The following is a 20,516-nucleotide window of genomic DNA, read 5'->3' as shown; positions in this document are numbered from 1 at the left end:
AGAGAGAGAGAGAGAGAGAGAGAGAGAGAGAGAGAGAGAGAGAGAGATTCATCTGGACTTTATTAAAGGTTCCTGAGGATCTCTGTTGAAATTGCAGCAACGCTGTAGAAGGTTGCTCATTCCTCCCTTTAAGCTGTGGTGGCCTGCAGCTGACACAAGCAACAAAGTCACATTTTTACAGACGTGTAATGTTTCAGAGTGCAAGCAACGATAATGTCGTCGAGTCATTTCCTGTGACCTGTTTTGAGAGCAACATTTGTTGCGATTAGACTCGTATTATACTCAACTTCATACTTGGAACAGTAACTCATACTTTACTTTTTTACTAATTGCTCGCTTTTTGATGATGAACTTTGTTCACAATGTAAATCTAACGAGAGATTACGAATCTGCTTTAGTAAAATCGATGAATTTATCTTTTAATAAATGCAACTATTTTGTATTATTGCTGCTGTCATAGCTCTGTCTGGCTTGGATATATTCTAGTCTGCACTCCAACCCAATGCACACACACACACCACCTACACACCGCCCCCTTCCAATGCCCAGAGTTCATTGGCACTCTGTCTTGATGAGTGACGCCCCAGCCCCCCCAGCGAGGCTGAGACTACTGGACGATGGGAATGTGAGGAGGAGGGGACGACAGTTGGACTCCAGGCATGCTTATGCAACTTCCACCAAGGGTTTCATATCTCTCTCTTGTTTTCACAAGCGATAGCAGAGCTCTTGAACGGGTCGTATTGTTTAATTTGATGCCTTAATGGGTCTATTTCAATCTACAATGATCATAGTGATTGTACTGAAAATAATAGCAACAGAAATGTGAAACTAAGTTGTTTTTTTTACAATTTAAAAAAAAAAAAAAAAAAAAGGATTAATCAAATACGCTCTCTGCAGTGCTGCAGAATACTTGTTTTTTATCATGAAACGGAACACGCTGTCCCTTGTTGAACTTCAGCTTGTTATCTAATCATTCAGACCTCTCCAAACCTTTGGCCGTGGTTCCTTTGGAATTGATTTGATCTTGACAAAGGTAGTCTTCACTGAAGCTCTGTTTTACATATTTTTTTGGTAGTTGGAATTTGCCAGAAAGATTTGGCCCAGTCCGGTCTGAGCCCAGAACTGGTTGGTTAAAAAAAATGACAGGAATAGCAACCAGAATTTTTCCCATCTTACTGGTCACTTTGCTGTGTCATTGTGGTTTTGGGATTTAATCTCCACGAGGTCGATGGAGCTCTGCATCGTAAACATGAGACGGACAACTATCCGCCTCGGCTTCTCTCTGAAATCGCTTTTTTGTTTATCCAAAAAATTAGATCATATTCCTTCCTGGAGTGCAGTTAGTGACCGTGTGGGCTCCATGGTAGATCGGACAGCTTGACTGATTTAGCGCGTGTAATTGCGGCGCTGTCCATGGTTCTGAAACGGAGCGGAGAGGATTGATAGGCAGACAGACGGAACACGTCACAGGTTCTTGGCCTGCTTGCTTTTTGTGGTTGTTAATAGAACTTTTGGCCCGTTTCCTAACTTTATTGCAGTTTTTAAAAAGTTGGCATTGAAAGTAAATTAAACGTATCATTTCGGTTCTCCAGAGTTGAGCAGAACTGTCCAGTATCGATGTTCTTTTCCGCTGATCGGATTGCCACGTCGACCTATTTAACATAACTGATTTCACTACACGAAACACAGGGATTCAAGGCAATTTAAAGAACATTTAAATAAAAATGTATCGATAGTAGTCACGGACTTATCGCTACACTATCGTTTAAAAAAAAACTATTGCGATAGCAAGCTATATCGATATTTTTGCACAGCCCTACTTTTTATTTCATTGTTCTATATTCTGTTTTTACCACATGTTTAGATTGCTTCACCTGCTGTCCCGTCACAATGTGGCAACGCGGTTTCTCACCGCTCACGGGCGACGTTTGATGCCAACTTGTTAGCTTTGTGCAAACGACGAATGCTGTACCGTGTGTTTTCCTTTCCTTTGCGCTCTCATGCTGTAATCCCCCACTAACGGGGCTTCATACAGTCACAACTGTCATTCATCAAGGCTGAATGCCGAGGAACTCTAGTCAGTGCGGTTGTAGCAGTTTCCCTGGTTGGTGTACTTGCTGTGTATCATGGGACACGTTCCCCTTACGGCATACCTTTTTGAAAGGTCTGTCCGGCTTTGTTGTCCTTCGACATGCCAGCAGGAGACAAAAAAAAGCTTTCTCCCCTGTAGAATGACGCCGCCTTGATATGAACCTTGGCAACCGTTGGGACACCAAGGTTTTCTAATTGTAACGACATCCCGGTTGCAGATGGAGACGCTGAAGACCGGTCCTTTTTAGATTTAAAGGTGCGGGGTTTAAATTTAGTCCGCGTCCTGCCGTCTCGCTCCTCTGATGACAATAACAGCGCATTTCCTGCTATGCCCTGTTTTTTCCTTGTGTGTTTTTACCAGAGCGAGTACATGAAGTGCTGCTTCAGCCGAGACCACCGCACTCTGCAGCACGTGTTCCTGTTGTGAGAGGGGGGGGGGGGGGGGTTAATCAGATTGTCGAGCGGTGTCGAAGTTGGACGCCGGTGTAGAGGAAGTGGTGGTGGGAGGGGACCTCGGACGCCTTGACAGGCAGGATGAGAGGCCAAGGAGACTTGATAAACATCGTGATTCATTCAAGTGGGATCCTTTCCTCCATATCTTTCCTCTGGTGTTTTTGCCTCCGATCAGGAGAAAAACAGATTTTAATTTGACAGAACTGTGAGAGACATCGATGATCTCCATTGGATATTTGCTGTAACTGGCAGTGTAAAAACACAGAGGGATTTGATCGATTACGTTGGTGAGATCTCTTAGGGATGAGTTGTAGCTGGACAAATAATCAGATCACAGTTTATCATGTCTCATTACCATGTTCACATGATTGAGATGGACCTAAAATTATTTTGAAGAAATGGAGGGTAGCATTTCACCTCTACTACTGGGTCCATACGACCCACATTTACATTCATCTGTTATAGAAATAAAAATAAATAGCCAACAACTCAACAGTAGCAGGGCATGAATATGCAAAAATGAAACTCTGAGATCAATAGCTCTTAAAATAAGCCTGCTATCGGGTTTAATTTGACTCTCCTTGCCCCACGTGTCATTTCACTCGTCTGTTCTTTATGGCGACTGTATGCTCACAGTAGAAACCTGTCTGGTGGAATACTGGCAATCACACAATGAAAACCCATCTGGTCTCACCTTGTTGTGAGAACCGACAGAGGACATGTTTCAACATGTTTTTTTTCCTCATGTTAAAACTTGCTGATTGCCAAATGCTCCCAAATACCTCCACAGTGCATTTAGTACCAAACCACCGAACATGATTTCATTATTAAAAGGATAGTCTGGGTTTGGGGAGTGTATTCTATCTACAATTTCCTTTGTTAGACCAACTTGTAGATTCCTTTTTTTAATGCCTTTTTATATGTTAAGTTTAAAAGGTGTGTGAGCAACTGTCTTAGATCAGTCAGTCTACAGGATCGATTAACAGCTCTTTAAAAAAGTTGTATCGAAGTTACAGTATCTTACTTATTAAGGTGTTAATTCCATGTCCTACATTAAACTTTTTGTAACAAGCTACCTAAAAATACGATACAAAATATCACTCACTTTTGGTCCCCATAAGTCTTGATTTCCTGGTGATCGGTGTGCGTTAAGGAACGACCCACCTGTCGCAGAGTGTCAATTTGACAATCCTTCAGAAATGAAAATGTTCCTCGAGTGCTGATTTAATGGAATTAGTGTGGCCTGTGTGTGTCCTTTCACTGGGCCGTTGTTAAAGGGCTCCCGCTGGAAACACGACGGAAAACGTTCGGTGCTTGTTCAGCTTGCCTGTCCGGGGGGGGGGGGAATGAATTTGAATAAGACCCTGGATAACTTTCTAGGGAAGCTGTGTGATCACGTGACCCTGACAGCCCTTACGCCGGCAGTTTGATGCATTGTAGTTCACCAACAACTGCGGCGTGTATCATTTCAGGTCCCAACTTAGGTTTCGACTGCTACCTTCATTGTTTTGCAGATCACGAGTATTAGAACATGTGTCAGTTTGATCATGTATGTTTTTATGGAGATATTATGGTCAGTTGTTGTGTCTTTTCTAGCCAAACAGCTGCTGTGGTGCTCACGTAGTAGCAGCTAGGTGGCTCACGCTAACAAGCTACAACAAATCATAAGCTAACCTACAATAAAATCTTGTTTCCTGAGACAAAATGTTGATTGCATTTCTATGGTGTTGTTGCATGAAGACTTGACTTTACCATGACGGGCCCGATTGACAGCTGTTGTCTTTTCATGGCGTCATAATCAACCAATCGCAGGGCATAATGCTGGGGCGGGGGAGGTTCTGCCCATAGACTGGCCTGAACTGTCAGGTCAGCGGCCTTCACATCTGTGTTCCAGGCTCAGGTTCCCTCACTGTGGGAATGCCAGATGGGGCTGTTCCTGGGCCCGCTGCCAGGAAAGCCACTTGCCCGTCGTCCAGTGTTAGAGCAGCCAAAAGACCGGACCAAACAGGAAGTCTAGAGTCCTTTTTATTGTGCTGTTTTCATGAATCCTAAAGAGGGAACTGCACACTTCAGTGTGTTTTTTTTAAGCTGTAAACTAAATGACGGTGCTGCGATGACATGATTACATAATACAATCTTGTGAATAGTGTTGACCTGAAGCCTCAAGTGGCTAAATTTTTCTTATTTAGCGGCTAGCTAGTTAGCCAGCTAACGAAAGCTTGTTAAAAAAAAGTGTGTGGACTTAGGCTCTGACCCAAGGGGTGAAGTAAAGTACCAACCTGAACTCACGTGGTTGACTGAAGTTCATGTCAACAACAAGAAGTCCCCTGACCATATTTTGGCTGAATATTATTTTCACTCGGTGTGAAAGGAGAACACGGAGGGGAGGACGACACACGAAGCCGATGTTTTGTCCCTTGATGTGAAATAGACACACTGAGTTGGAAAATATTGTTCTATAGTATCACTGGGCCCGTCACGCTGAGCGTGAGGTAGCCAGGATATGTGGGTTTTTACGATCACTCACTCACTCACTCACACACACACACACACACACACACACACACACACACAGCAACAGAGCTCACTGCAGCGAGGCAGCTGACGTGCCAGTAATTGGCTGGAGTTTGACCCGCCCCTGTCAACATGAGATGAAATGTAGTTTGAGTGGCGGTGGCTGTAAATCCACCGACAAGAAATACGACCCTGAGCCAGGTAGGTTTGTGCAACTCCCACTGGATGTTAACTCATCTACATATTAACGAGAGGGACAGCATTTCCTTCTAGCCTTTTGCTGACTCCTCACTTCTGGTTTCTGCTGCCTTGTCCAGCTCAATGCAAAGTGTCATTGTAACGTAAGCTAATCAAAAGAACCTGCTTATATGGGGTTGATCAAAATTCAGACTTCTCCTTTAGCCCCTTTTGTGAAGGTATTTGTCTCATGGGTCCAGGTAGCTTCCTTATAAGGGAGACCAGGTTAAATGTTGTGTGAATGTTCTCTGCCAAAAGCCGTGGATCATTAGTCATTTGGCAGACACTTACAATTCACTTACAAAAGTCTATCACATTCATACACCGTAGGCACAGCTACGGGAGCAATTTTGGGGTTAAGTGTCTTGCTCAAGGACACATCGACATGCGAATAGTGGAGCCGGGGATCGAACCACCGATTGAAGGGCGGCTCTGCTCTCCACTTAGCCACAGTCACCTTGCAGTTTGCACAATGAAAATATGCTTCCATGGTGGAGGACAATGTATATCAACACATATTTTACCTTTTAACAAATATTGTGCTTTCTGCGATTTTGCAATATTGCCCCATTTCCATATTGAGATTTCAATAAAATCCAGATTCATTGTTCAGCCCTAAAATCAATACCAGTCTCATATCTGTCCATGAAATATGAAGCTGCATGCAGCAGCCGGTTAGCTTAGCTTAGCTTAGCACAAAGGAAATACTGGGTGAAACAGCTAGCCTGGCTTGTTCGTTTAATCTGTACAAAAACTCAAATATAAAAGTTCTACGTTAACTGGGAGACTCCAGCAGTTGCCTCACCACCGCTCCCAGCTCAGAAATAGTGCATGTATGTGCACGTCAATGGAGCCACACACATGTGTCCATCAATGGACTGCAATCAAAAGCATGGATAGTTAAGTCCTGTATCAGAGCAGCAATGCTGGGACTGAAGAAAGTTAGAACTCCTGCTTTAAGTTTTCTTTTCCAAGGTTTGATTTAAAGGAAATCTGAAAGTAGCATCACTTTCCCAGCAGAATCCAACCCTGGAGTCATCCCTCCCTGTTTTCAAAGTAGATGTTCATGTATGTCTCCTATTAAGTTAAGTACGTGGTCATTGGATTAAAATGTAATATGTCTGTTTCTGTATCTCCTAAAGACTGGAGCCGGGAGCTGTAGCAGCTGGCCTGCACGGCAACTTAAGTTTAAACAAAAACAAAACAAAAGACGGATCGAATCGATCCCATTAAACCTTGGCAGGTTTTGAGCACACACGGGTTAATGTTTGACCGGCTGTTTAATCTCAGGCGTGTGTGTATGCTCGGGCCCGATGCTTAGGTGAAGGTTGTTGAGAGATAAAGCCGAGAGCGGGTAAACATGTCTGAGGCAGAGCAGCACTTCAATGGCGGCAGGAGGACCAATTGTTTGGCCTCCTGCACATGACATGCATCATCAGGCCACGGCCTGAGGGGCCGGCTGGGAGGGCCTCGCTCTCAGGCACCTTGTAGTCAGTGCTGGTACCCGTTCAGTGTTGTTTAGAGCTGGGGTACTGGATGTAGCGCAGAACAATACATTGTCCTGGAGGTAATTAGGTTTGTAAAGAACAACTCCGAGCTCATTATACATCACATACACCATATGAAACCACAATAGATAACAAGATTCAGAGGTCTACGACCAGTCTGGTCTGTTTATGTGACCTATGTGTTCATCTGGTCTTTACAGTTTTATTCTAATCTTTGCTTTTGTTTTCTTTTTATCTCCTGTCTGTATTTAACTTCTACCTGGTTAGGAAACGGTCTTAATTTAGTGCTGACGCCCCTATATTACCTAAATAAACAAACGAGACCATCAGCGAGATTATTTCTATGTTGTTATTATTAATGCTTGTCGTCGGTGCAACCGGGTCGGATTCCGCAGTAATCCGATGAAATCATGTAGGTTCACCAGAAACCCCTTTTGACCTGTAGTCGGAGGTGGAGAGCTCCACAACCGACTGTGTCTCCTCACTCCGCTCCACCGGCCCCCGCTGGAAGACAACGCCAACACCCTTATGGCCCAGGCCATATTGTTGGGCACGCTGTATGGAAGGGAGGCACGGGAGAACCAGAACCAGCACTGAGCGGGGCAGACTGTCAGACCCTGCTGTGGTAAAATGACAGGCTTTCTAAAGGGAGTCTGGTGCTTGGAAACACTACCGCTGTTGTCCACAGGGCCCGCCAAAATCTACACAAAATGAAAGTTCCTCATTGTAACTTTAAAGAGTTGAATGCTTCTTTTTTTTTTTTCAAGTGTCTTTGAGAACTCTGAAGAGCAGTTCATGAATTATTATGTGCACAGAGGTTTATTGAGGAATTAATGAATGCGGGTGTGCTACTTCATACTAGTCACAGTATCATTCTTTTATTAGTTTAAGTCGTTATTGTTAACTGCCAGAATTGTGTAAGGCCTAATTGTCAAAACATTGTACTTTGTACATGTATAAAATATCTAATCTAATCAATTTGTTATCATTTGTTTTTATAGCAACAAAGAATCAAATGACTGTATGATGTGAATACTGAAAGCTATGGAGCGTTTTAGAGTGTGTCAGGTCATTATTTTGGTTTAGCACACTGAATGAAGTGTTTAGAAAGCTTGAGCGAGAAGAGATGAAGACTGTTCCTTCCTCTCAGTCGATGAGCTCACTTATCGGTCATTTTGATCTGAGCCAACTAAGATTTCTTTAGTTGTTTTTAATGCTTGTTTTCATGCTGAATGACTCACTTATAAACACATCTCTGGTAAACACAAGATTTAAAGTGGTGCTTAGTTGACAATATCGTACAAGTGTAAGAATTCCTTTGGTCCCTTGCAGCCCTACAAGAAATACACAGTAGGGATCTGTGAAGTAAAAATGTCTTATTTTTTTAATGATTTCATAATTTTTATCTTATTTATCTGAAGTCATCTTTTGACTGGAGTTCAGTAAACTAGTGTAACGCTTTGATGTGGCTGCATTCTCAGACTCGACGCAGATGCAAACAATTCTGGAGATATTGAGTACAGACCTCATGAGAGGCCTGGAGCCATACTCCATATACTGTGCACTCAAAAGAAGTGGGTGGATGAAAAGCTCCCCCAATCACGACCAGCCCCGACACACGGCCCCGCTCCCCCGTTCCTCTGACACGGACCGCAACTCCCATCTAACGTTTTTCATATGGATCTGTTGTATCTACTGCAGAGAGAAGAAATCAGTTTCCAAAATATGCATATTTCTTTTCTCTCTGCTTGCACATCCGAAAATTTCTCTGCGGCTGCTCCCCGAGCTTCTGTCTGTGTCATTGGGTTATAGGTTTCACTTCCCGTGCTGTGAGGCCAGAAAAACCCAAGAAGAACACGAGGATGCCAAAAAGAATTTGGCGTTTCTCACTGCCCCCCCTCCCCAAGAGCCTCCAACGGAGCGGCCCAGTATAAATGACTTCCAGCTGCTGGAAGCAGGAGATGGAGTTATGGTTGCAGTTCTATAAGGTCCACTCATGTGCAGTACCGTGAGGCCTTTGTGATTGAACAACAGCAGCTGTAAAGCCATACTTTAGCAGGACCGGCTGTTTCACTGTAAGGCCACATCAAGTCTACAGTTTGTCAAAGGGACTGAAGTTAAGGGTTGTGAATAGTAGCAAGAATCTCATGCTTCACATGCAGGAATCTTTGTTTTATTATGTCCACTCAGGCTCCAACTGGTTTTCCTGCTTTTTGCAGGTGAGATTATTGCAGTCAAAGAGGCCTGGATCTTATCTTGACAGACCTGGATGGGATCTAACGTCTGGACATGTGCCAATAATGATTTGAGCACCCCTCCCTGTAAAATAATAAATAAAAACGTCAGTTTGAACTGGAATCAATCTTAAAGGGGAACGCCACCAATTTTATACCCGAGCATGAGCTCAATAGTCCGGAAGAGTGCCTCCTTGGGGAGGTTTGTCTGTATTATATATTATATTCCATTTCTCCCAATAGGTTGCTGAAATGCTACACGCTGTTCCTTTGAGAAAAATAAGTTGGTCACACTGAAAGCAATTAGGTATATGTCTTTTCAATTAAATCAAATTTGAAGACTTAAATCTGGATTAACTCATTTCAAGTGTTTTTTTTTTTTTTTTTTGCAGTGCACCTCCTCCTGTTGGTCTAATCCTGTCCGAATAGGGATTAATCAGCTATCCTTTGGTTCTGGTTGTAGGATCTGTATAGTCGATGAATAACTGGGGCTTTCTTGATTAAGACTTGACTGGATCAGTGTAACACCAAGGTGCACAGGCAGAGCCCTGTGAAGCTTTATTTGAAACGAGGAAATCCTGTAAGCTAAAAACACATTCTCTGGGTTTGATATCCTACTCCCTGCTTACTCTTTGACACTCCGGCCTCTAGTAATAAGAGAGTTGTCGTTGTTTGTCACTTCTTTGGCTTTTAAAAAGGTTGCTCTTCAGTCCAATCCTTTTCCAGACTAGAAGAAGAACACATCTTCTTTTACTGCCGATGCCCTGAGGGGGGACATTAGTAATGAGTCTCCGCTATGTGCCAAACATGTTCAGCTTAACATAGGCCACAGCTTGTAAGCCCATTAACCCTGCTGCTTGCTCTGCTTTCTTTCTTTTTAGAACTAGAGTGGTTTTCCATTTTTCAGGTAACAAAGCTCCGTCAGGACGTAATCCAAGACCTGCTGGGAAACACAAGGATTTCCAAAATCTACACCTTTACTTGCCCTTTCTTAACTTTCCTCCTCCGTCTCTCGCTCGCCCTCTAAACCAGAGAAACGTTTTTTGCTCTGCCTTGTGGGAGGGAGCCGTAATATCAGTACAGTACGGTCCACTTCCTGACTCCGGGTCAGTGGGTGTAAAACTCTGATTGTAACGTGAGCTGGCTGGTTCTTCTAGCAGCAGTTCAGCTGTCGGATACAAATGTGTTTCCATCCCGTACAGATGGGGCCTGCACCTATCCTCGCAGGGAACACTGGACATTGAGGCTCTGCAGATGCTGTCAAAGTACATCACCATAAAAGCTGCAGTTTGACCGTTTAGAGATAAGGATTTATTTTAGGGGTTTATTATGTTGCAACGTCTATTGTTGTTTGGGCTACTACTTGGGAAGTCAAACTGGACACATAGAGAAACTGTCCTGTCCAATGCAGGAAGTGATGTGTTGTTTACCATGGTGGAAGAAGTACTCGCAGCTTCAAGTGAAAGTAGCACTATTACTCTGTAAAAAATACTCTGTTACAAGTAAAACCCTGCATTCGAGTTTCACTTTAGTAAGACTGGTTGGGCAGAATGGTTCAGAGTCATTTTATTATGTACTGTACATATTAGTGGACTCTTAACTCATGAGCAGCATTTTACGGTTCCAGCTGGTGTATTAAATTGATCTACTAGTAGTTGACTTTACAGCACAGTATCATATTTTATATATTCACCATGTGTTTTGTTTATAAAATCTGAATCCTTAAATTAACTCCATATATTTAGTTTCCCTCTGAAATGTAGTGAAGTAAAAGTATAAAGCACAATATTTATTTCTCAAACATCTTTTACCAGCAATTACAGAGACCAGTTTGTTAATATACCGGCTGCATCACCCCGGGTGACATGATAAGCCCTACTGTTGCATGTTAATGTGGTGGTGACACAGAGGGACATCTGGTCCTGTTGATTTATGAACACCTCTTCCTCCTCCGTTTGTGTTTAGGTTCTAGTGCAGCAGCCTGCGACAGCCACAGTTTTAAGTGGTCTCTGGTGTGGGACTAGATTGTAGCCCGAGCGTGTCATCGGGTTCCTAGAATGTGCTACGGGGACAAGTTGTTTATTTGATCAAGTCAGGAAAATGGTCCGTCACACCACTGCAATATCAGCCAAGTATGCCTGTCCATTAGCCGGTTCTATTCACTTTGGTTAATAGATAACTCTCCAACCAGCTGCTTTAATGCAGGAGAAGTCATCAGGGATTCATGAGGGCCCCTCTGTGCTCCACACGCTGGGTCTCAGTTCATGTTTTCAGACAGTGGTTTCCAACCATAGTTCGCTAAATGTAATCAATAAACAGTTAAAATACAGTGGAAAGCACTGCATTTGGTACCATCTGCAGATGATTATTATTACCAATTGTTTTCAAATTACTGTACAAATGTAATGACTGTGCAGTGTATAATTCAGATACACTATGATACAGTACTTTAAATATGATATAGCTTACTGTAAGCCCGCTCAAGGGGGCATTACGTAACGAGTTTTGCTACTGCATCTTGTTTTTGGTAGTTTCTAATGAAACATGATTCCGTCCCAAGCTTTTTGATCACTGTAACCATGATCACTATAAGCAGTTTGTATTTAGCTAAAAGTAATGGAAACACAGTTGATAGTGCTATTTGGATAAGTGAGACAAAAAAGTTTGGGATTACTGTTCTAGGTGGCACAAGAATCATGTGTGTCAAAACACATAATTACAGCTGTTAGGACTTGTGCATGCACGCACGCCTCCACAACAAAGACTTGAGCTCAGAGTCTGCAGTTCAAGAACTCTCACGGGTGTCACCGCAATGGCTTTGAATCCATTTAGTGTGGCTTGCAAGAGGCAGAGTTTTATGCAGTTTTCACGGCTGTAGGTCCCGTCATTGTGGGGTGACCGGGTTCAGAGCAGGGGGGGGGGGTTCCAGCAAGGAGCCCGTAATGAGGCAGACAGACGACTTAAGGCAACTCTGCCTCGTCTGTCAGCGTCCAAGCCGGGGCCCGCGGCCAACGGTGGATGCCACCGGGACAGAGGGAATCCTGATATTGCATTTTTAAATCTAGAATTCCTCTTTGTCTGAAGCGTAGATGCTTTTAAATCGAGAGAGCCAGCAGATGAAACCGCAACAGCAATTTCCTGTTGTCCTTGAGGGATTCTTTGCCTTGCTTTGTTCACTGCCATTTATTACATTATGTTGCTTAATTAAAGCGGGATGATATCCCCACAAATATAAGACCTGGCAGAGAGGACCCCATTGAATTTGGGGCATTTCTGCTGACTACAGTGTCTGGAATAGATCCTTAGAAGCTTTTGGCTGTGAAACCAGATCAGTGCGCTGAGGGACAAACTGTAACTAAATATAGGTAACACGTCAGTATTTTTATATGCGGAAACATCAATATGTACAGATTTTGACTATATTGCTGCTCTGTGTCCATTAGACATGTTTGGTTTTAGCCACGGCCCTAGGGTTGGTAACATTGGTCGATCCACCACTTTGGTCCAGACTCGGATGGATTGCTTTGAAATGTTGTACAGCGATTCAAGGTCTCCAGATGATGCATCCTAATGACTTTAGTGATCCTCTGACACTTCCTCTGGCAAACTCATTTTCACCCTGAGTCACATCAGCATTATGGTTTCCGTCAAAGGGCCAATTGTAACTGTAAGACTGTATAACTGTAACTACTCCCTAACATCTTGTTAAATAACTGTCTCTGCAGCCCGCGGGCCTTGAGTTTGACCCCCCTGCTCTAGCGCCACTAGCACGCTGACATTTGTGTCAATAACGACTATTAAATGGATCGTCATGAAAAGTGGACGTTCATGTTCCCCGTAGGATGAATTGTTATAACTTTGGTGATTCCCCGTACTTATGATTTGTTACTGTCATTGGGTCAAACTTTGAATCTGTCCAATAATTTAGTTTGTGAGCTAAACTAATTCCCATCAGCCTCGGCTCTACTTATTTGCATGTTAGCTAATGTTAGCGATACTATGATAGCACAGTAAACTGAGATGCTGAACACGGACAAACGTTTTCCTCTAAACATCAACATGTTGCTATTGTCATTGTGAACGTGTTACATGACAACAACTACACTTTGTATATCTACTCCACTTTGTCTGCTAAGGGGGAATAAAAGCTTTTATCCATGTTAAAGTTAGATTTTCTTAACAATTAGCATTGCAGCCTAACATAACTGCTGGTGCTAGTAGCCCGTGTTTTGTTCTGTGCTCCTGTGCTGCTTCATAACCTCCATCTTACGGGGCAACCTGAGAGTGTATTGATACTCTGACAGCGGGGGGTGAGATGAGGATTCAGGGAGAATGAAGACGCAGCAGTGAAACCAGTACTAACCCTGAAACTTGACACAGGGGTCTCCCGTTACCCCCGGTAAAAAAACAGGTAACAATAACACTCAAACTCCAGCTGCTCTGTATTTTCCCATAAGTTTCCTCTGACGGCGCTTCAGAATCGAGGAAAAACAGCTTTTGCGACCCTACCTATGCTGTTACAGTATCTGGATGTGGGATTTCATTGGAGACCTGAACGTCCCCTCGGGGCAGCAACATGTTGCTTACTCCCGGCTTCCCCATCCTCTCTGTGGTCAAAGGGCAGCACTGCACGGGGGGGGTGGGGGGGTCTTGCGCAATTTGTGTACTAGTGCGTTTTGTCAGAGTCGTTGCTTGTTTCACCCCATCTTTGTGTTTGCCTCTTTTCCTTGTTGAGAATAAAAGCCGGAAACAGTATATCTAAAAGCTTGATATTTAGGAAGTAGTTCCAGAGCAGATGGGTGTTCCCTGCATATCTCAGCTGCACATGCATGCCCTCCCATTTGTCTTAAATACATAGAAACAACTTGTGATAAGACCTTAGAGATGTAAGTTATTTTCTGAATCCCTCCAGTGCTGTCACTATCCCAGAATTGCCAATCTGCATTACTGTAAATGTGTCCTGTGTATCTTAACATGTAATACATTAGTCAGAGGTCTGCTGCAGCATGTGACAGCGGTATTCAACCTTACACTCACAGAAGACTGCTGACCAAGCATTGAGCAAACACTGCGGGTGTTTCCTGGTCAGAGTTTTAGCTCCACTGACATTTTTTAGAAGCAGATCTGATCTGCAATGAAAAAATAAAAAATAAATGACTTTGTTTTCCCTGAAATAGCCCAGTGCCATTTCTTCTGCCTGAGAAAATACAAGCCAGTCTCACAGAGTCTGGTAAGTGAGCACAGGGAAAGTCTGAAGCCACGGTTTTTCAATATGACAATACTTAAAGGTCACGCTGGTGATTTAGCATCAATACATTCATAGAGGAGGGACCTTACAAGAAGAAGGATTTCAAAAATAATGGTAAAGTTCCAAAAACACTGGATCCCACATTTCTCATAATGCAAACGATAGCTTTTTTTTTTTTTTTTTTGTTGGACCCTCCCTGCCGGGTCAAAACCCAGGTCTTTCAGACTCCACACCCCAGTTTATAAGAAGAAGAAAAAGTGTAATTTCTGAGCACAGGCTGAGTCATTTTTTTCAAACCTGAAAAATAATTTCCAGAACCACAGAAACTATTGCACAACTGTTTTCACAGGTTGACTAATAAACTGACCATATGTATATAACTGCCGGAGTTTCCTTTTAACCGCAGATATTTGAGCTCACAGATATTAGTCAGCCGGTAGAGATTATACTGTAAACATCACACTGAAGTAGCAATTCCTTCAATAGCTTTAGTTGTATTTGACCAGAAAGCTATTTTCTGTAATTGTAATATTGAATTTAATGTGATGAAGCACCTTGATTTGTATTTTAGCAACATTTTTAGCGATTAGTTTGCTGCCTGGATCATTTTTGGGTCTACTGAGTAAGTTAAGTGAGATGTTTCAGTATGTTCTACCCAGGAGGCAGACGACATCACCATGGTATCTGTGTACTTAGTGTTGAGACCGGGCCTAAGTGTTTTCCTGATCACTCCTTTCTGTCCACTCTGTCACTCCGGTGTCCCGTCAATGTGTGTTCCTGCTGTTGCCTAACTCTTGTCTTGTCATTGTACGCTTGCTCTAGGAAAGGCCAGTGGCTTTTAACAGATGCAAACACAAACAATGTACAGTATGATTAATGAACAAGATGGAAAAAAAGGAAACGCGTGTGTGTGTGTGTGTGTGTACAAGAGCAACAGTGTTCTATTATTGCATCAACAGGCTTTGTTCTGGTGTCAGCATCCGCAGCATTAATGTTAAACAACGCTGTCTTCCCGGAGACAGCTTTCTGTTTTGGATGTGAACCGATGATCACTCTGACTTACAGCTCGTTGTTGTGTGAGATTTTCCCCTCATACATTCGTTTTGTCTCTTGCAGCATGGGTGGGCTCCCTCTCCATGGGGATGATCTTCTTCTGCTCCCCCATCGTCAGCGTCTTCACCGACATCCTCGGCTGCAGAGTCACGGCAGTGGGCGGCGCTGCTGTCGGCCTGGTCGGCCTGCTGGCCAGCTCCTTTGTCACGTAAGGACAACAAAAAGCTGTTCAAAATGACATGTCATCACTGCATACAGAGTATACATGACACCTTTTCCTACATAGTTATCGGGGTAGCCGGCGCCTTCAGTCCTGCTAAAAATAGGTGATGGACTGCTTTCCCATTGCCAGTAGACGAGTCTGCCTTTCTGTTGTTTCTCTTGTGGTGTGTCACCAACTGGCAACGGAAGCAGGGTTAGTACACAGTCAAAATGTCTCTGCCAATCTCTCAAACCAGAGTTGGCCATTGCTGGAACAATAGGGATCAATAACAAAGAGTTTTATTTTATTTCTGTACAGTTTGAATGAAGAGTGCTTTTCAACGACCAGCAAAGTAAAATGACCGTTTCTGTCAATGGAGTCCAGTGGCTTTGAGGAGACCATAATAAATGCAGGGTAGAAAAATCTTCTTCAAAAACACAACGTTACATCTAATCACCTTTAAGTTGACATGTCGTACTTGATGGCAAACGGTTGCTTATTTGAAAACCCAGTTACAGAGCAGCATGATGATTCGTTTTGGAGTCAAATGTGCATCCAACTGATGAATATAAGCCCAATATTCCCGCTCTGTTTTTGGTCTCCACCATCTACTGAGGGAAATATCCGTCTCATTAGCTGCTAAATGCTCCACCATGTTCACCAGCTAGTCTCTAACTGCGTCTGTCTGACTCCTTTTAGCTTTTATCTCGACCCAGCGGGCGAGTGGCTCTGCTCTTGGCACTCGGTTGTTAATCATTTCCTGGAATTTGATACGTGTACACGTGAGGAAACACTCTCACAAACACACAGGAATGTGTGATCTAGACAAAGTGTTCGACCCTGGCCTGATCACTTTCAAGTGCAATAAATTGAGTAATAAAACAGTTAAACTACCACTTATCAAGTGGCTGTCGAGCAGCATTCCACACACATTTCACAGGGCAGGCTGACAGCCCAGTTGTGCAGCGGACAGTGCAAGGTTCAAAGAGAGCTTTAGCTGCGTATGGGCCGATGACATAATGTATGGTGTCGTCAGCATGAAATTGAACATGGCAGTGCTCAGATGAAAAATCCATTTTATTTATGTACAGAGTAAATGGCAATATTGATTACTGGGAACGCCTTTATCAACCACCTTGGGACTTGAACTCCAGACTCCAGAAAGTTGTGATTTGAATCAGCTGTAAGCAGAATCATTAACAAAGTAGCTTATTGAACAAAATGTCATGATCGACGGAATCAAAAACCTTTAAAAACTACGGTTACACATTCACAAGAAAAGGAAAACAGTGATCCTCTGCTGCTGGCAACAGTTTCAGTGGGCAGCATAATTACCGTTTTTTTCCCCGGTTGAATAACTATGTAAACAGCCTTTTGAATGTGTAAATACATTAATGTTAGCAGTGGGTCAAAAGGCTGTACAGTGATGTAACTTTTGGCTCTATCCCCCATCAGGTCCCTGGGCCCCCTGTATTTTACCTATGGCATTGTGTTCGCCTGCGGCTGCTCCTTCGCCTACCAGCCCAGCTTGGTCATCCTGGGCCACTACTTCAAGAAGCGCCTGGGCCTGGTGAACGGCATCGTGACAGCCGGCAGCAGCGTCTTCACCATCACCTTGCCCTTCGCGCTGTCGCACCTGCTGGAAAAAGTGGGCCTCCACAACACCATGCGCGTCCTCTGCATCCTCATGTTTGTGCTGATGCTGGCCGGCTTCACCTACACGCCCCAGCTGCCGGTCAAATCCAGCAAGACCCGCACAGGCCGCCGGTGCCCACCCCTGAGCCAGATCTTCAACCTCAATATCTGGAAGTCCTTGGGGTATCGCATTTGGGCCTTTGGCATCCCTGCAGCCCTCTATGGCTACTTCGTGCCTTACGTTCACCTGGTGAGTCTGTGTTCTCCACATACCTTTTCATTCATCCGCTCGCTCAGTCAGATTTGATTCCCCCTACCTTCACATATACTGTGTATTTATCTGTTGTTATCGTCACCCCGCTCTCCAGGCCAAAGGTCAGTCGGATGAATAACAGCATCTAAATGCCAACAGAGGAATTCCACGCTGTGATTTTCCAGTATCCTGATCCCATGTTTTGGATGTGTTTGTAGGCACGGGGGAGGAATAAGGGTGAGGTCAAGGAGGGAGCTTCAACAACACGCATATCAAAACACATACTCGCAACATGAGATTTATTAATGTGAGAGGAAGGGAACTCTAAACCCGAGCCAGAATCCCCCAGGCATTCAGAGACGGCACGGCGCGTTACCACAAGATGGTTCATGACTCGTAGAGTGTACTTCAGTATTTAGGAACTGTTCGTTAGGACGGTCAAAAGGCCTTCAGCACCAGGGACGAAACAACAAAACTACGGGATATTCAAATGGATCAATCGATGGATATCCGTATTGTTGCGTGACGATATGAACTGATTTATGCCGTCGAAGATAATCTGTCGATCGCATTAAAAAAATGTCAATATTTTATTAGCTGGCTTATTTTTATTATGTTTAACCTGAAGCTGCATGCCTTGTGCAGTGGTGACGCCTACAATTGTGTTCTTCTGCAACAGTGATGTTGACGTTGCAATGCTAGTCCATTCTTCATTAAGGCTGCGGTCCAGGCTCGTAACCGTTCCTGACAAACAATTCAGCAGGCCTTACTTGCTGCAACAACAATCCAGATGTTGCATAATAGCGTCAAAACCAGTTAAAGTTGATTAATATTTCCTGCCAATCAGGACCGCATACTGCTATAATGTTTCTGTAAATACAGAATTGAACAATCCCTCCTCAGTGAACAGCGTCCTTTACCGTGTTTTGTTAGTCTGTTCACACTGATATAGGCTAATCAAAATATAACATTCATTTTGTTCATTCCGGCTACGAGATGGGAAGATATGGCGTTGGAGAAAACATCTCCTCTGGAGTGCTGGGGGGGCACAGCCGGGACGCGTTGGACTGACTCATGAGGCGACTGTTTATTTGGACACGATGACTCTGGGATGTGTTTTCCCAACACTTCTCTCGTGTCTGCTACTCAGATGGGACACCGCAGGGGGGCGGCTGCAGCCTCAGCGCCACCACTGCCCTTATGGCCCCAGCACCCGTCCTTCCCTAGACACAGAGCCTCACCGCTCCTAAGGCTACTGCGTGGGAAGAGGAAGGAGGAAAAAAAACACGGGTCAAAGCAGCATATTGTTCAGCTTTTCAGCAAGGGAGTCCCATCAGGCCCTCAGAACCCTCTCCACTCTTTTTCTTTCCCCGGTGTGTCTGCGTGCGTCACTCACTGTGGGTCTTTTGCTCCAAATCCAGCTGTACATATCTGAAGACTGTAAAAGTGTAAAGTCAACACACACTTGCACACACCTTTCCAAGTATTGCTGATTAGAGATAAGATGTTACTCCAGGTACGGCTGTATTTGCCCTGTGCGTGGGCTGATTTAAAGGCGTGGTAGTGTCTTTTCTGCCTACTTTGCAAAGTGAGCATATTGACGAACAGCACACGGGAAAGTTTGAACGTCAGCCAGACAGATAACTCGTGTGTCCCCCCCCTACAATAGATTCACATTAGCATCATATGGAGTGGTATTTTTTGTCTTTAGAAAGCTCGTTCTACTTGAAAAAGGAGTTTGTTTGAGTGCGTCTAACAAGGAGCACCTGTAGGGCTGCGGTGTGTCTGTGTGGGCTGGAAGGGAGCTGGATGTCTAATGAGCATTAAACAGCCGAGGAGGGAGAGCAGAGGGCATGTGGGTTGGTGCATCGCGGGGCTCTGAAAGGGAAAACTCAAAACCCCAAAACACACTGCTAAAGCAGCTTTAAAGAACGCATTGCCGGTGTGTTTTATCTTGTTTTTCTTATTCGTGTGTTTAAATGAATGTAGAACGTCTCATTAATTCCAGCAACTAAGGATTCACTAACAGCAGGAGAAGCAAACACAGGTGTTCCTGATAACATTAATGAGCGCTCTGCTCCATCAATAATGGTATTAATTACAGCTGTTGTGAGAAAGCCCTACTGTGGAGGTTAAAGGAGTCTACTGGCAGGTAAAGGGATAGTTTGGATGTTTTGAAGTGGGGTTTGTACGAGGCACTTGCTCACAGTCTGTGTATTACCTGCAGCAGATGACTGCCCCCCCCCCCCCCCCCCCCCCTGTTTGGAGAAGCAGACAGGAGTACTGCTGTGGACGGGGGCAGCAGCAAAACTTATTTTAGACACCTGAAAAGGCCCACCTAAAAATAGTGTGTAATTAGAATATTTTCAATGAGACAGCAGTTTCCGAGGGGGAACTGAAACCGGTGTGTCCATATATGCTCTTGCCAATAGCTGACTCCAGAAACAGTCTATGTTTCTGACGGGGGAACTGAGTTATCTACGCTCTCACCACAGTCACCAGACTTCATTGGAAAAAACTAATACTTCACCACGCAGTACACAGGACCTGCTGGTCTACCGCTGCTTTGATTGGTTAGTTAGTCTTAGTGTGGGACTTGGGTGAATTCGAACTAACCGACTCACACAATATCACAAATAGACCAACAATCCCTGTGTGCTGCGTGGTAAAATAGTCGTATTTTCCAATGAAGTCCAGTGACTTTGGTGAGAATACAGGTAACTCGGTTCCCGGTCAGAAAAAAACCAACTGTAAAGCTTTCTCACAGCAAGGTAAACCAGCGAAAATATTAATATAATATAGCGTTCACTTGAACTGATATAGTAGTTTTTTTTTAGTTGTGCCTTTATTTTCAGGTTGAAATGTGTTTTGCTGCAGCACATTGATTTGATGCTGTGCCAGAACTTCATGTCTGCTTCTCCAAACTGCCGATCGTGATACACTGAATATGGATAAGTACGTCTTGCGTAGCAATAGTGCACGGGTTACATCTAAGGGAAGGAGGCAGAGTTACAAAAGCAGTTAGAAGTTGAGCCGCTGTGTGTGTGTGTGTGTGTGTGTGTGTGTGTGTGTGTGTGTGTGTGTGTGT

At 43.9% G+C, this 20,516-nt stretch overlaps 1 protein-coding gene across 1 annotated transcript in view; it reads left to right on the top strand.

Moving 5' to 3' along the window:
- slc16a10 (solute carrier family 16 member 10) overlaps positions 1 to 20,516 on the top strand; it is a 29,313-nt gene that overhangs the window by 2,409 nt on the left and 6,388 nt on the right. Inside the window, exons 2-3 of the mRNA XM_031861527.1 lie at positions 15,402 to 15,546; positions 16,996 to 17,425. Of these exons, the coding sequence (XP_031717387.1) occupies positions 15,402 to 15,546; positions 16,996 to 17,425 (575 nt within the window). The remainder of the gene's footprint in view (positions 1 to 15,401; positions 15,547 to 16,995; positions 17,426 to 20,516) is intronic.

The sequence above is a fragment of the Anarrhichthys ocellatus genome, unplaced genomic scaffold (assembly GCF_004355925.1).
Source record: "Anarrhichthys ocellatus isolate YVR2014 unplaced genomic scaffold, GSC_Weel_1.0 scaffold25, whole genome shotgun sequence".
Taxonomy (NCBI): domain Eukaryota; kingdom Metazoa; phylum Chordata; class Actinopteri; order Perciformes; family Anarhichadidae; genus Anarrhichthys; species Anarrhichthys ocellatus.
The sequence above is the reverse complement of the archived record's forward strand: the minus strand, read 5'-3'. Positions and strand labels throughout refer to the sequence as shown.